The 15,109-nt window shown below is 39.9% G+C and overlaps 4 protein-coding genes across 7 annotated transcripts in view; 1 reads left to right on the forward strand and 3 right to left on the reverse strand.

Moving 5' to 3' along the window:
- LOC130702383 (large ribosomal subunit protein eL27-like) overlaps nt 1–15,109 on the reverse strand; it is a 39,294-nt gene that overhangs the window by 2,396 nt on the left and 21,789 nt on the right. The window lies entirely within an intron of this gene.
- LOC130702257 (calcium-activated chloride channel regulator 1-like) lies at nt 1,549–6,473 on the forward strand. Of its 2 annotated transcripts, XM_057523910.2 has the most exons (16): nt 1,549–1,800; nt 1,864–1,985; nt 2,062–2,213; nt 2,274–2,439; nt 2,591–2,720; nt 2,818–3,057; nt 3,145–3,696; nt 3,771–4,013; nt 4,080–4,392; nt 4,452–4,586; nt 4,649–4,764; nt 4,897–4,993; nt 5,076–5,278; nt 5,363–5,459; nt 5,524–5,961; nt 6,022–6,473. In XM_057523910.2, exons 1-16 carry the CDS (start codon nt 1,618–1,620, stop codon nt 6,456–6,458), a joined length of 3,624 nt encoding a protein of 1,207 aa, XP_057379893.1. In that variant the 5' UTR covers nt 1,549–1,617; the 3' UTR covers nt 6,459–6,473. The 2 variants fall into 2 exon arrangements, with proteins under 2 accessions (XP_057379893.1, XP_057379892.1); XM_057523909.2 differs by having other exon boundaries at nt 5,524–6,473.
- Nucleotides 6,950–10,970, reverse strand: LOC130702259 (serine/threonine-protein kinase OSR1-like). Of its 2 annotated transcripts, XM_057523914.2 has the most exons (17): nt 10,922–10,970; nt 10,798–10,858; nt 10,661–10,729; nt 10,319–10,373; nt 10,041–10,088; nt 9,513–9,625; nt 9,357–9,451; nt 9,118–9,273; nt 8,898–9,063; nt 8,740–8,841; nt 8,551–8,684; nt 8,404–8,489; nt 8,147–8,338; nt 7,879–8,086; nt 7,722–7,813; nt 7,558–7,652; nt 6,950–7,490 (listed from the first exon to the last, which is right to left on the reverse strand). In XM_057523914.2, the coding sequence occupies exons 1-17, from the start codon at nt 10,936–10,938 to the stop codon at nt 7,413–7,415; spliced, it is 1,767 nt and encodes a 588-aa protein (XP_057379897.2). In that variant the 5' UTR covers nt 10,939–10,970; the 3' UTR covers nt 6,950–7,412. The 2 variants fall into 2 exon arrangements, with proteins under 2 accessions (XP_057379897.2, XP_057379896.1); XM_057523913.2 differs by lacking the exons at nt 10,661–10,729; nt 10,798–10,858; nt 10,922–10,970 and having other exon boundaries at nt 10,041–10,174; nt 10,319–10,609.
- LOC130702262 (serine-enriched protein-like) lies at nt 11,395–13,656 on the reverse strand. Of its 2 annotated transcripts, XM_057523916.2 has the most exons (11): nt 13,523–13,656; nt 13,304–13,449; nt 13,152–13,222; nt 12,961–13,096; nt 12,844–12,879; nt 12,496–12,613; nt 12,279–12,436; nt 12,184–12,217; nt 12,025–12,122; nt 11,830–11,968; nt 11,395–11,773 (listed from the first exon to the last, which is right to left on the reverse strand). In XM_057523916.2, the coding sequence occupies exons 2-11, from the start codon at nt 13,439–13,441 to the stop codon at nt 11,508–11,510; spliced, it is 1,194 nt and encodes a 397-aa protein (XP_057379899.1). In that variant the 5' UTR covers nt 13,442–13,449; nt 13,523–13,656; the 3' UTR covers nt 11,395–11,507. The 2 variants fall into 2 exon arrangements, with proteins under 2 accessions (XP_057379899.1, XP_057379900.1); XM_057523917.2 differs by lacking the exon at nt 12,844–12,879 and having other exon boundaries at nt 13,523–13,648.

A 15,109-nucleotide genomic window follows, 5' to 3' on the forward strand; every position in this document is an offset into this window, starting at 1 on the left:
TCCAAGAGATGTCGTTTTTTTCCGATTTTGACAAAAGTGGTAAGGCTATAGCCTTCCCACTTTTTCATTTTTGGCCAAATTTCAAATTTGGCTTGAAATACACGATTTCGATGCAGAATGGAATGCAGATCACGGAAATCAAGGTTATTTTTCAATTCACCTTGTAGTTTTTGAATTAATTCCAAAAAACAAAAAAGCCTTCCCACTTTTTCGTTTTCGGCTAAATTCCATTTCTGGTAAAAATTACTCGATTTCGACCTAAAATTTAATAAGAATGTGCTTTTTTTTTGTATGGGACTAATTTTTAAGGCATTATAGTTGAAAACCGCTATTATATTATTAATATTATATCATTTTCTGCATTATTGATACTTGTAGAATCCAACTGCAATCTCGCACCTACCCCAATGTTACAGTACTCACAAACAGACCTGAAGATGACCCACGATCGTGAACTTATTTGCCAAACAGATCAAATAGAACCAATCATCAGTCAGAAGGACATTGTTCTGTTGTCGTCGTCTTTCTGTATAGGCCGAGTAGCTTACCGCCCTTGCTACTGATAACAGCTGAGACAATAGTGTTTAAGACGTTTATGTCCACAAAGGAATCTGCCGGTAAGAAAGGAATGGAGTTTTTAGGTTCGTTTAGTCGTGTGAGCCAAAGATAAAAGTGAGGTGCCAATGTTACGTCACCGCTTTAAAAAGAACAACGCTGTATCTAATTCCACTATTAGGGTAGCCTAAGAGGTCGATTCTACTTTGCATAGACAAAAACTATCATTTACGTAGTAGAGAACCAACGACTTACTTCGAATGGTTATCTTACCCCATATCGGTAAAGACGGCTGTATGTGTAAGGTCGTAGTCTCTTTTTATGCAATTAAAGGGACCTGATTCTCTCGGCATATTGTTTAACTCAATTGCCTCGACACCTGGCGACATTTGACACTTGATTGACTGTCTACATGTCACAAGTTTTCCTGTAGGCTTAAAAAAAAAAATTCGTAGCTGTCATTTGCTAGGGAACTTTGGACGCCAAACAATTCCAACACATTATGAGATTCACCAAGTGTCAATAAAAAAACAATAAAGAATTTTACTCTTAGTTTTTATCTCTACCCAAAGGATGACTCAACCAGAAATTGTCAACAGCTTTGATACCGTAACACGTCTTTAACTTGCTATCGTCCTTCGTTTGAACGTCGTAAGCTATTGTTCTATATTACTAGCTATAATTTCTGTTTCAGAAATATGTTGCTTGCGCAACTCTTTGTCACGTTTTCCTTATTTGTAGAATTGTACAATAGAATGCGCATATTGCACGTCATTCCGCAATACATGACGTGAGCATCGGTACGCTTCTCTCGCACATAAGGAAGCAAACATTCCTGAGCATTATCGACAGCATCCTTATCAAGGATTATAAAAGACAACCTACTGATCTTGTAAAATGAAAAAGCTGTGAAACGACTACAGACCCTGATAAGGTAGTTCAAAGTTGTGCCGTGTGTGGAGATAGCTTCGTTAGTACCGTTTGACTTTCATCAGATTTCGGTTCAGTTTTTAATTCTACGGCAGTTTTGGTGATCGCATTTGTTGTTGGCACAGCCAAACGATGGTGAACATGAAGATCTTCCCATCGCGAGTGGTAATTTTGAGCATGTTAATGCTATTCATTGGAAAGGCGAATTTGACTATTGTTTTGGACCAAAATGGATACACAAATATTGTCGTCGCCATATCTGAAAATGTTCCCCAACCCGCCGACGGTGGAACTGCATTGATAAATGACCTTAAGGTATAACGATCGTTGCAAATTTTAGTTACAGCACTGAAAGCTCACTCATTGTCGATTGTTCAGGCATTGCTGACAGAGACTTCAGCCATTCTTTTTCAGGCTACAGGCAACAGAGTTTATTTGAAGAACATCGACATTTTGCTTCCGCCTGCGTGGACTAGTTCCACCGCATTATTAACATCCAAGTAAAACATCACATTAACAAAGGCCTTTGCATATTTGGCAATCAATTTACGCTTCTCGTTCTCATTACCATTTTAGGCTATCTTACCAGTTAGCAGATATCCGATTAACCAATGAACCTGCGTCCGGAAGTTTGCCGTATACTTTGCATTCGGGCAAATGCGGCGTGAATGGAAATTTCATTACACTTCCACCTGAATATCTCGAGGATATAGCTGATAACCTTAAAGGTAGATGAACCATCATGAAAATTGGAATTTACCGACTATAAATATTATATTTCCGATAAGTTCAAGCCAAGGGATTGGTTCAACAATGGGCCCAGTTTCGCTATGGAGTTTTTGAAGAACACGGTTATCCCAACGATAAGCTTTTGCCTTATTTTTATCGCCATCCTAATGGTTATGACGCCGTAACTTCAAGCAACGATACAGAAATAAAGGGCTCTCTTGCGACGTAAGTAAATTAAATTTTTTACCAACACATTAAGATTTTAAAAAAATTATAACGTATGATTCCACTGCCACATTGATTCATAGCATGACTTAAGGTTATTGTATGATTTAAGACATCGACCATTAAAAAAAAAACACATAATGATTGACAGGTTGTCAGGGGGCAATTGTGTAGTTAACGCAAACGGTATCATATCTGATCAAGGTAACTGCCGTTTCGTCCCTACGGCTACTGAACAAACAGCTACTACATCATTGATGAGCTTCCATTGGCTCGATACGGTATCTTAACGTTATTTTATTATTACAAATCGATTGGAAATCAGAAACAGCAATCTTATTGTTTGTATATTTTAAATATTTTACCATTTCATAACAGGTGATTAAGTTTTCGGAAGTGGGGAAACATGACAGACGGCCCCCTCATCGTCAGAATCGATTGTGTAATTCAAAAAGTAGTGGCGAAGTCATGGCTAATTCACCGGATTTCAATAACGTCATACCGAATCCTAATCAAAATACTGCGCCAGTATTTCGATTGCTCAAAAATCTAATGCTGCCAGTTGTCTACGTTGCGATGGACACATCTTCCCCCGCGAATCCAAACAATACAAACCAAGTAATTTTTGTAAAACTTGTTTGTCCTTTAAAAACATTTCATTTTTTATTTGTTTTGTTTCTATTTGTTTATTTGTTTTTACTTTAGCAAGCACAAAATCTATTAAAGAGAGGTGTGAGAAATTTGTTTTACACAGTGTCAATCTATCCAGAAACCTTAGCGGCATATTCCACATTTGAAAACATCGATTCTGGTCCTGAAGGTTCCTACCTGAAAGAAGAATTGCCTCCACGAAGGATTGGGGATGAATATGATAATCTGATAAGCAAAATTGACAATTTTGTTGTGTCCCAAACTGTGCTGTCGCGTGACGTATCGGCAGTTATACGAGATGGTGAAGCACGATTGCGTCAGTACAAAGATACAGGCGGCAGCATTTTATACCTCGTTACGTCCACTGATTCTGTGACAAATGACACCGTAATTGAAACCGACCTGGCTGAAAGACTCATGCAAAATAACATTAAACTGATAGTGGTAGAAACTGGACTGGGTACCGGAAAATCGCTGCCACGTTTTTCAGTACTATCGCAGGGCAGCTATTACTTCATACCAACTTGGGATACGCCGTTCTTCACACCAATTAACAACGAAGTTGATGCCATTTGCAGAAACGGTCTCAAAACACAACGAAGAATAGTAGGTTACTGCATCACAAAATCGTGTCTCCACGAATATATATTACGCAATTATTTATTAAATTCTTAATTCAGATAACAAGTCGAAAAAATTCAATAACCACCAGTATGCCATGGAGTGGATCCTTTTCTATTGATGAAACTGTCGGAACAAATACCACTGTTGCTCTATCGTTACCCAAAGAAGGCATTTTTACAATCACTCTTACTAACCCTAATGGTGACGTCGTGAATCTACCCAACGAACCGGAAGTTACAAACTGGAACTACCCGGATTCTACCGTTAGGGTTATTTGGAAGAAACTAGCTGATGATACAGTCAGTTTTGTTATTCTCCCATTTTCTATTAACCCATAATTGAGTAAAATTTCTGGTGATTGTCAGGTTAAAGGACGATGGAGTTATCAAGTGGTCTACGACACAACATCATGCAGCGCATGTCAACCACAACCCGAAATACATTTACAAATTGGTTCGTCAATCAGAAGCGCAACGTCCCCGGCTTTGCCGAAATTCCAGCCTTGGGTGTCTCTTACGACCAGTTCTGGTTTCGTTGACCTCTCCGAACATCCGGCGGTGATTCAAACCAGATTTGAATATGCTAACAACAACTTGGGAGGTCTTATCGTGACAGCCGAAATTGTTCTAAATTCAATAGTTAAAGCATCTATTCCGCTTTTTGATACTGGATTAATCGGTGAGTACTAAGTCAAGTTACGTATTGAATCAATACATGACTTAACGTCTGGATTGCAGATCCGGACATATCGAAAGATGGGATTTATTCTGGGACATTTTACCCTGACGCGAATGGAAATTACAAAGTGAATTTCTACGCTGTGCATAGTGCCTCTGCTAAGGAAGGTGGTAGGCTGTTGTCTCCTGATCAGAGTAAGTAAATCAAATTAAACTTGATCGGAGGGGATTGAAAATGATCATTTAATTTTCTTCAGATTCCTACTGTTGTGGATCTTCGCTACCCACCTCGACTTTGAATTATTTTCAGTTCACCGCCAGAGAGGCTATCGCTTTTGAAGTTCGAAATGTTGGGACGGGAACATTCCCGCAGGTGATGATCACAGTTTTGTTTTCCTTGAAGTTAAAAAGTTTGACACGATCTAAATCATTGACTTTGTTGTCCTTTTTAAAGTGTAAACGTTAGGATTGACGAATTTTTATTTGTTAATTTTTTTTATTATAGGACTACTTACCTATGGTGAGCGATATTAGAGCATCTACCTACGGAATTGATCAAAATCTTGTTTACGCCGAATTGAAATGGAGCGTACCATCCAACAGTAAGGAACACGATAATTTCATTTTTCTCTTCCCTTTATTGAACTGATTTTACTCCAATTAATTTTTTTCTTTCGTCTAAAGCCATAAGCCAAGTTGTTAGGTACTCGGAAAATTATGAACAACTATTGGACAGCTTTGAAGGTGCTTCTCAAGCTACTGTTGTTTATGGCTCCATAACCGAGATTGAAGCCGGAACTGCCATCGCAGTTTACGTTTCCACTCCATACACGAAAGGAAAAAGTGTTTACTTTGTTGTCGAAACAACTGCAAAGAACAACCAGAAAGTATGATAGAGCTCAGTTTTTTTTAATTACATGTATAAATCATAATTTACTTAAAATCATATTTACCTTTTCTGTGTGATAAAGACTCGTTCGCACATCGTCTGGTCAGAAGCCAACCCACCAGAATACCCATTCACAACTCCATCACCTACCACCGAAGCAGCGTCCACCACACCACAAAGTAATAATTAAAGAAATTTAATAAATCCCTATCAGTTCCCCGTAAAGTCTTTGTATTTCCACAGCGAGCACGAGTTCCACTACATCCGCCACTACTTCTATTACCGAGGTAACAAGCACGAGTGCCCCCATCATAACTTCTACAATGGATTCTTCAATCGGCATGTCTACTACGGAAATCTCCACTACATCTGACGTTTCTGTCAGCGTCACATCAAGCTCACCAACATCGACTGATCCACTAACTTCCACAAGTGACACAAGCTCAACTGCGTCCACCGCTAGCTCAACTACTGCCTCAACCGCTTCAACTTCTACTATCTCTTCTTCTACATCTGCCAGCACCACCACTACCATTTCTACTACAACCGCTTCTACTACAACCGCTTCTACTACAACCGCTTCTACTACAACCGCTTCTACCACCACGACTCCCATTACTACCATCAGCACGTCGAGCCCACCAACCTCGACAGAATCAACCGCATCCACAGCATTCTCGAGTACAACTCAATTCATTGTTACTTCTACCGTAGACTCAATATCTTCAACTCTTTCTACAGCAACTGATTCCACAAGCGAAAGTAGTTCACCAACTGAAGAAACAACTGATTCTACCTCTATCATCCCACCAACGGAACCACCGAGCGGGCTGACTCCAGCAGAAATTGGCTACATTGTTGGCGGAGTAGTCGGTGGACTTGTAGTTATAGGTGCCATTACCGGGGGCATCATGTTCTACAAGAAGAAGCACGGCGAAGGTGGTGGTTCATTGCCTCCATCTACCTCTAACGGGAGAAATGGTGCATCAGGAGCACCGTCAGAACGAGCGGAATATTCAAACACTCCGTATCCGCCTTCTACATCGTATAAATCCAGTACAACCCCTGCAAACGCAAACAATGGACGTCAAGTTGAACGCGTTGAACCAGCTGTCCAATATGATGATAATGTTGGCATTACTTTTGAGGATGACGATACGTGTATGACGGCAATGTAAAACTTTAAACTGAATTTATAATTATCGTATCATCTACATATAATAAAACCGTCAATAGAAAATCGTTTTTAAGCATATGCTTCTTTCCTCTTAGCGTGTTAATGTTTTTATTCATTGGATTATTGTATAAAATGTAACTGTATTTGACTAATTGCAAGGATAACTCGTGGCTACGTCTCTTTGTCACATCACACACCGTAATCTCTCGTTGAAACGCAGCCATTGCACTGTGGACATGAACGTGGCGACATATTGATAACTTATCTCGGATAGTCCATAGAACAACTAACGGTTGTTTTTGATCCCTCTCCAGACAGATATTGTGGAGGGAAAGTTTACTACGTGTACGGCGATAACGAGCCGAATTCTAGCGGCATTCCTGTTTCATTTCGACAGCGTAATCTATAAAGGGAGAGCATTCAAATATTCGCAGAAATGGCGAAATAGAAACGCGTTAATGAATGGAGTTATTTTTGTAAACAAATTTGAGGTTTCGGTGTACTAGCCTTTGTATTGAATGAATTCAAATCACATATCTTAAGATAAGTTCGATGCAATTTGCACGCCTGTTGTCAGGTCACGGGCAAGCCGGGTACTGAGTGAATGCGTGCGCAGAACAGCAATTGTTGAAGCGCTTCTTCTTGTTCGATCTAGACAAACTGGCAATTCGTTGAAATGAACAACAGGGAAGCAGTGCACGAAATTAGGGGTAGGGTTGGCAAATCAACGTCATAAGTGTCATCAAAATGGATCATCATATACAAAGCTATTGTTGCACAAAAGTCAAACGGCATGTTATAGGATGCGAAAACAGGAAAAAAAAATGCCTTCAACCTAAATTCTTCCACCAGAAGGCTTCCCAAAAGACCAAAATGATGACTACTCTTGGGGAAGTGTTAAATTAAAAAGTATAATAAGCACTCAAAATCGGCAGTAGCAGGCAAAAAAATGGGCTTATTCAGCGATGGAAAGCTGAGCAAATCCAACTAGTGTTCTGTCATCCGGTACCTCGTTACCAACGCATCCTGAGCTCTGTGTAATGAATAATAAGGTGACTCGATGAAACTAGAATTAAAGGCGGCACGAGAATTATTCTTACCAAACCAAATGTAACACTCGTCGTAACTGGAAGCCCATCGAGGATCTTTTGAAGGTTGGCTGCAATGACAACCAAATCCCGGCCATCTACAAGTCCTGTTAAATCAATTAAATTAAGAATGAACTGATGTAAAATTTTTTTAAATGCGCAAAAACTCTGAATACCTGCAGCAACGAGTTCGGAGGCAATTCCATCGGCCGAGTCACGTCCAACAGAAAATTCGAATCTTATGTCATTCAGTTCTCGTTTTGCATTCCTATGTAGTGAATTTGCAACTCAATTACGTCATGAAAACAAACTATCAAATCTCAACATACTAACCTCATTCTTAAAACTAAATTAATAGGGTCAAGTTCGCCTGCTTGAGACTGCGTTGTCAATGGTTCGGGGGCGAACGGTGGAGCAGCTGGTAAAGGCCGATGTCCAACATCCTCGTTTTCACTGGTGGCACTTGTGCAGCTGCTTGTGCTACTGCCAGACAAATGCGTATCGGAAGCTCTAGAATCACTTTGCTGCTGCTGAGACAGCTCTGAGGGAGGTCACTACAGTTAGCCTAAAATCCATACTATTGTATTCAATTTAACTTTACCTTTTCGAATCAGAGGGTTTGGAGGTTTCTCTGACTGCCCCTCATCGTCCGAATCGTCGTTCGAATTTGCTTCATCTTCCGAGTCCGAAGACCAGATCCAGTCACCTGCTTCAGTTCGGTGCAATCGTCCAGACGCCCCAGGGGCCTTTCGGTAGCTACGAGCCTTCTGAGAACGTGCCTCTAAGGATGGAGCTATTAAATATATGAGCAGTCACGTATTGGTGTTAAACTTGCAAAAACAAAAAGATAGGAATCACCTTGGGCAATCAGGGTTTGTACCAAATACCTCCTGTCCTTGGCCTTTTTCAGGAAAGGATGCTTGAGCAATTCAGTGGCGGTGGGCCTACACCCAAAACGATTTGTAAATAACCTTAGTGTTTTATATGGAAGTTGTAACAACTCACCGTTTGGTGGGATCTTTCTGAAGGCAATCAACAATGAGTTTTCTAAAACTTTTTCCATAAGCTCGGTACTGATCACGCTCTTCTGTACCAGTTTCTAGGCAAGGAGGATCGTTTTGCAAGGTCAGTAGTAATACCTAATATCAGGAATGCATTGATTGGTATTCATCTTTTTGTATTGAAGTAATATACCTTCATGGGAGGATAACGGTGGTAGGGCGCAGTTCCCGTGGCTAGTTCAATAGCGGTGATCCCTAAGGACCAGATGTCGGCTTTAAAGTCATAACCCGTGACCTAAAATATCAGTTGTGAATTCGGAACAAGTAGTAAATGAATATTTTATTGCTTACCTGTTCCATCACTTCCGGAGCCATCCAACAAGGCGTTCCGACAAAAGTATGCCTCGATTTTTGCCTGCTCAAATCTCCACCCGTAGCTAGCCAAGACGAGACTCCAAAATCAGCAATTTGAATTGTGCCATCCTCGCCCAACAGAATGTTTCCAGCCTTAATATCTCTGTAAGTTGAGTTCTATAACATTTGAGTAGTGTTATAGGTTTAGAAAACTTACCTGTGTATTTGGCCATTATTATGGAAGTATTCCAGTCCTTTGAGAACTTCTCTTAGTACTGTTGCAATAGTCGCTTCATCAAAAACGCCGTGACGGCAATCAGTAGCTTTCATTCTATGTTTAATTATGTCAAGCAAGGAACCTCCCGAGAGAAGCCTAAGAAAATAAAACTGTTTATTACATCCCAAGGAATTAAATAAATAAATAATAAATAAATAAATAGAAAAGAATTAACTCACCTGAGGATGAGCCATAGTTCTTCCCCAACAACGAAGGATGTAAAATATGTAACAACATTTTCATGATGGCATGAAGACATGGCCTGAATTTCTTTCTACATAAATAAAGGATAGTTATCGGTTATCTTTATGTCAGTTGAATGTGAAGAGATTTACTAGAAGCTCTTCCATGCTTGTGTTCCATTTCTCCAAATTGATTCGCTTGATGGCACATTTCTCATTGCGGGACTTGCAAAAAGCTGAATGTACAACAGCTGTAGCTCCCACACCTACAACAAGAATTCTTATCAGTTCTATGCCACCAAACCCAGCCAATTACAAGATTGATTTTTTAGATAAAACTTGCAGTTGAGTGAGTGGACAATTAACAATGTTAAATGAAAGCTAAGATTTAGATCAAATGCTTAGACAACTAGAGATATAGGTCAAGAACTAGATTTTGATGAGGTGACCTAGTCATTGCTGCCACTGTTTTGACACTTGAGATCAGCTTGTTTTTAATGAAGATTAAGAACTAAATAATTTTAAAACTAGGTTTCAAAAACGAGCTTAATTTTAGAACACGACACTATTCTTTATTAAGAAATAAAACAGAGTTTTAAGGAACACTATTGTTAATAGCCAAGTTTTCTACCGTAAGACAAAAAGATCCCCTAAGTTTACGATATGGAAAAAAATACTCACCAATAACTTCGGCCAAGACGTAGTCATCTTTGGAATTTGGCCAGCCGACTGACGTTAAATTTTGTGAATTATTTTCCGCCATGAAAATCCAAGGAACGTTCCAATATATGTGTGTTTATTTGTGATGATTTATGCTTAAACAGTAATGGCAATGTACTTGTGGAGCATCTAAGTCAAACTTTAGTTGGGTAGGGTGTAGGCGACGGTTCTCACAAAATTCTTCTATCTTTTTGCTGGCCAGTATATCGTTATCACCGATAACCACCACTTTATCTTACCTTTTTTCGTTGAGTTTGTGCAACCGTTTTCCAGACCAGCTCGGACTTCTTCGCTCTGAACCCAATAAACGAATTACCACTGTAATCTAATTCACTATCGTAGCTAACAAAAACTAACACGGTGCTTTTACAGGGACTTTAGAACGACACGCATGCTTGCGACGAACTGACCAAGACTTTTGAGTCATTTGTCCCACTTTCTGTTCACTGCCCTGCCCTCTTTCCAAATTTATACGTCAAACAGATAGGAAAGGTAAATTAGTGGGATCTGTAGAATCAACAACCAAGTGGTCGCCTAGGGCTGCGTCAAGGTAAAAAAAAAAGAACACCGGGTTTGATTACCTCAAAGGACGAGAGATGGTCATTAGACCGCAGTCCGTACTCAGTAAGCGAATTTCGGCGTCGAAAAACCTGGGCAAACAGTCCCAACGTTTGTCAATAAGTCCAAGAATAATTCGGCAAATAGTTTAAACAAATACCTCCAGCGATGGTGACTTCACCAACGATGATGGTTTCTTGGGAATATCCAACGAGAATGTTCTGTAATTCAAGAGCTTTTTGTTTACTGGCAATAACCAACAACTAAATGCTAATAAATCTTACCGTTTGTAACTATTCATTTTAAAAGTTAGAGGTAGAGTGACGTAGAAGACAGCCGCTCATCACTGAGCCATAAAACACACTGTTCTCTTGGATTTACGAGAAGTACACATCGGATTTGACTTGCCCGGATAGATTCATCTCTCCTGTTTATTTGAACCTGTTTTTTTGTCGTCTGCACGAGATTTTTTATAAGAATTTAATTAATTCTGTGTGCCGATATTTTTAAGAGTTTTTAGTTTGCCTTTTCCAGGTCATGCGAAACTTCCTACACCTGTAGCATCGTTAACTACGTCGCTATGACTTCAAGGTGTTTCTCTGAAAAGTCATGGATATTTTTTTTACCTGACCTCAATGGAGACGAGACACCACATAATTTTCCTTCTCAAATGATCACCATTGTCTTTTACTGAATATTAAACTGATTGACCTAACGTGATGGACAGGACAGCCTGTGAATTTTAATCGTCCGCCATAATTAAATAACGTATACTTACGTATAGACTCGGATACAAAGGTACATTCAATGAATAATTAGATTGTCTTGGACGAAATACAAAACAACAAGGATAAACGAAACAATTAGAAATTAGTTAGAAAGTCGACCCAATGGTGAACCACGGCTGCCATCGGAGCTTAAACGAGGACTGGATTCAATTTCCGATGAGGCGCTTTCACTATTGAGCGTGGTGGATGATCCGTACGGATCCAGTGAAGATTGCACAGACATGGAACGAGCTTGTGAGCGCCGTCTACCTCCACGTTGGGGTGTTGGTGACAACTTGGCTGGATCTACACAAGTGGGATCAGCCTGATAAGCTAACGCGTTCATGATTAGATGATCCGGTACCAGTCCTATAGGAATGAAAATTGTTGATTTAATGAATAACATTTGCTGGATATGCTTATACCCAATGGATGGATTTCCCGCATTAAGACATTGGCTGGAATTTGATGAAATCGTATAAATTCTAAAAAGTTGGATAAAGTTTCTTTGAGGCTGATGTTGGGGTTGCTGTCGCAATACTTTTTCGACCACATCAAGGCAGCCTATGAGGTTCATTTTATCATAAGAATTAATTTGGAATTAATTATTGTCTTTTAACCTGAAATTTCGTAAATTCGTCTGCTTTAAGTTCGTCTCTGCAGAGTACTAGACGGACGACGTGTTGTGGCAACAAAGTGAACGATCCCAGATTCAATACTTTGAATCAAAATCAAAAATTCAGTAAAGATTAATACGTATTAAAATAGTTCTTTAGTACCTTCATTCCCATGTTCGTCAACAAATTCTAATACCTTTAAGGAAAAACATTTAACAAAAGAGCTAATGGGGAAAACCATTGTGCAAGCATTGTACCTTTTGGACTAGAGATTTGGTGCACTTGTACTGAATGTAGCGCTCGGCCGATGCCAAAAGGGCGCAGACCGTATCTACGTTGATGCAACACTGCACGAAACCCACGCAAGATCGGCGTAGCTCATCTAGTCCGTAATAATCGGCCGCGTTCATCACACCTGCAGGAGTAAAAAGTCAGTTAAAATTATCAGCGTGCAACAAATTCTTCCCGAAATACCAAGCAATGTTCTAGGCTGTAGGGTGACGCAACCGGTGTGAATGTACTCAATGAGTTGCCGGAAAACGTCGGGCTCAAATTCTTCGGCAATTAGCGTTTGATGGGTATGCGTGGCAGGCTAAAAATAGCAAAACAATCGTGTTTTAATTAACGAAAATAAACGGGACAGTTCATTAGTGAATGCAGAGAGGTGTGGAGAAACATTTAAACTGGCCAACTATAAATGAAAAAAAACAAAGAACTACGGTGATGTGAATGGGCAATTGGGACAGTGTTGAAGCTCCAAATTCTTTGCGAATGGATATTGTGCTGAGGATTTGTGAAACTATTCTACACACCACAGCATACCTCGTGAATGGAAGCTAATTGTTGGGTATATCCTCTCTGTATCGTAACATTGGAATATTTCGAGAGTGCAACAGGGACTGATTAGAAGTGTCCTAGTAGAATCATAAAAACATATACCTTTTCCGTTGGATTTTGTAAATTTAGCAGAGGTTCGCTACTCCGTTTGAGAAACAATCGTAATTTGTTTGGTCCTGTGCTCGGTTCTTTTTTCCGCTGAGGACTTGGCGTGGTGTACAGCATTTTTTGAAAAACTCTAAAGAAGAAAGTGGTATACTTCCTATTTTTGTGGTTTGAAAGATAATAGCTACCTGCTCCTAGCGGCCAAAACGGCCTTAACAGCGCAGACTGGCTCGCGAGTATCACCGACTAAAAATGTCACCTTTTATTCATTTGTTTCAGCCCAGAAATGTTAGTTGGAAATAACAACTTTTGAAATAAGAAATATGTAAGTTAATCGTACATCACACAGCTCAGGCATGGAAGCCAAAAATTTGAGATCTTCGGCCAATCCGCTCTTGTTTTCAAAGACGCTCAAATCGGCTTCGTCGCCAAGTCCGGTGGTCATGACCGCAAGACCACCCAGCGCCGTTTCAGCCATGATTCGAACTGGTTGATTGATATCCAAAGTCATTAGAACTTGGGACAAAAGAAAACCTAAGAAATAAAGTTGTCAACTCACCTTCTTGTTGGCTAGTTTTACGTGACAAAAAAAGAAAAAAAAAACACGTAAAGAAGTAGAAAGAAAACAAGCACTAAATCGATCAATGTCCTTAGTGTAGGAGAAACGTCGACTGAGTCGCAGACCCAAAGGTCGACACTACGTATCAGAGTATTGATCGAGTTCTCGCGCAATCGCTGCTCTCTCTCTTCTGTTCTTTTTCCCTTATACGTGATTATCAATGTTAAGAAATCAGAGACCATCTATAGTTTTCCTTTAATTCCTAAAAACAGTCGTCCAAAGAATTAACAATGAATGAGGTAATCATCGTGCCATGACGGTTGAAAAATGTAGTCAAGCCAAACGAAATTACAGGTATAGGCGTGGACGTTCTTTAGCTCTAGAACTATTCAACAAGTTTCTATTTGTTGCTTTCCAGCAAACCTTCGTATTTACCGCACGAGAAATTACTTAATTTCCAAGGGAATTTGATTTCTTTGTCACATGTGAAGGTGCATTTTTTTGTTTTGTTTTATGTGATTGTTTTCTTGGAGATATCACGTAAATATGAAAGTGATTATGCTTCCTTGTTTTGCAAGGTCGTTATAGATAACAATCCTGGCCTTGTCATATCCGTATAAATATTAAGACGTTGTTTGCTTTATGTCTGGTTAAGTACATCGGCATTACTTTCTATGACGTCAGACCAGTCACACGGGAAAACATGGTATGCCATCTGTCAGTATTGGCTTTGAAAAGCCCAACATTCGGTTCGGACTAAAAATACCTCTTGGCATTTTCCCCGTCAAGTAAGATTGGGAAGTTCCCAATGAATCAACCTTGAAGCAGTTGCCAACAACCTTCGGCTCTCTCTCTCTCTAATTAAAACTGAAACGACTTGTTCGCAAAAACAAGACTATTGAATGATATCCTTTATTCTCTATTGAAAGTGGGCTAACACGATTGAAAAAAACGTACAATTCGGCAGAATAAACGATGTCAGTGAGCAACACACAACAAATGGAAGAGATCAGCATAAAAAAACGGCTGCAACATGACAGCTAGTATAGATAAGGATAATACTGGGCCCTATTTAGGTGCTGATCCATCATGTGTCACGTCATTTTATTGGACAGACGAGACGACTGTAGTACGATAGCCGGATGAGCTATACTGTAGCGATAAGACGTGCTGAAATTACGTCTGGCTATCGAATCGGCAGCGTTTTCCAACCCTTCCATCGTCTTCTTGACGAATACGTGCTGGGCAGCAGCTACAACGGTACCCAAGGCGAAACAGTTGGCTGCAAACTATTTGAGAATGTAAATGATGAAATTACACTTGGTAAAAACTGGGAAATGTCTGTTGAAACTTACTGCGAGTTGGTTCATACTCTTTGACTTCAAAGTTTGGCGAAATGCAAAGGCGAAAGAGTTGACGTGTACACGGCCGATAGATTCTTACAAATGAAGGCCAGTCCTTTCTACGCTGCGCCTTTTTAAAGAGTAAAGTGAACTAACAATCTTGGTCAAGACCGAGCAGGGAGTCAGCTTTCCTTCACAATCTCCTCCCCCTTTTTTTTTCCCCGCCGCCATTTTAGGGTAGGCG

The sequence above is a fragment of the Daphnia carinata genome, chromosome 6, assembly GCF_022539665.2.
Source record: "Daphnia carinata strain CSIRO-1 chromosome 6, CSIRO_AGI_Dcar_HiC_V3, whole genome shotgun sequence".
Taxonomy (NCBI): domain Eukaryota; kingdom Metazoa; phylum Arthropoda; class Branchiopoda; order Diplostraca; family Daphniidae; genus Daphnia; species Daphnia carinata.

What these genes read in the sequence shown, in the direction of transcription:
- LOC130702262 (XM_057523916.2), bottom strand. Translation starts at nt 13,441, where the DNA reads ATGGCTGAAACGGCGCTGGGTGGTCTTGCGGTCATGACCACCGGACTT. An exon ending in GTTTTGGCCGCTAGGAGCAG is followed by an intron (nt 13,097 to 13,151) that starts GTAGCTATTATC and finishes TTTCTTCTTTAG; the next exon opens with AGTTTTTCAAAAAATGCTGT. An exon ending in CCAAATCTCTAGTCCAAAAG is followed by an intron (nt 12,218 to 12,278) that starts GTACAATGCTTG and finishes TTTTCCTTAAAG; the next exon opens with GTATTAGAATTTGTTGACGA.
- LOC130702259 (XM_057523914.2), bottom strand. An exon ending in CGTCTTGGCCGAAGTTATTG is followed by an intron (nt 9,626 to 10,040) that starts GTGAGTATTTTT and finishes TTCTTGTTGTAG; the next exon opens with GTGTGGGAGCTACAGCTGTT. An exon ending in AATTTAGTTTTAAGAATGAG is followed by an intron (nt 7,814 to 7,878) that starts GTTAGTATGTTG and finishes TTCACTACATAG; the next exon opens with GAATGCAAAACGAGAACTGA.
- LOC130702257 (XM_057523909.2), top strand. Translation starts at nt 1,618, where the DNA reads ATGGTGAACATGAAGATCTTCCCATCGCGAGTGGTAATTTTGAGCATG. An exon ending in TCAAAACACAACGAAGAATA is followed by an intron (nt 3,697 to 3,770) that starts GTAGGTTACTGC and finishes TTCTTAATTCAG; the next exon opens with ATAACAAGTCGAAAAAATTC. An exon ending in GGACGGGAACATTCCCGCAG is followed by an intron (nt 4,765 to 4,896) that starts GTGATGATCACA and finishes TTTTTATTATAG; the next exon opens with GACTACTTACCTATGGTGAG.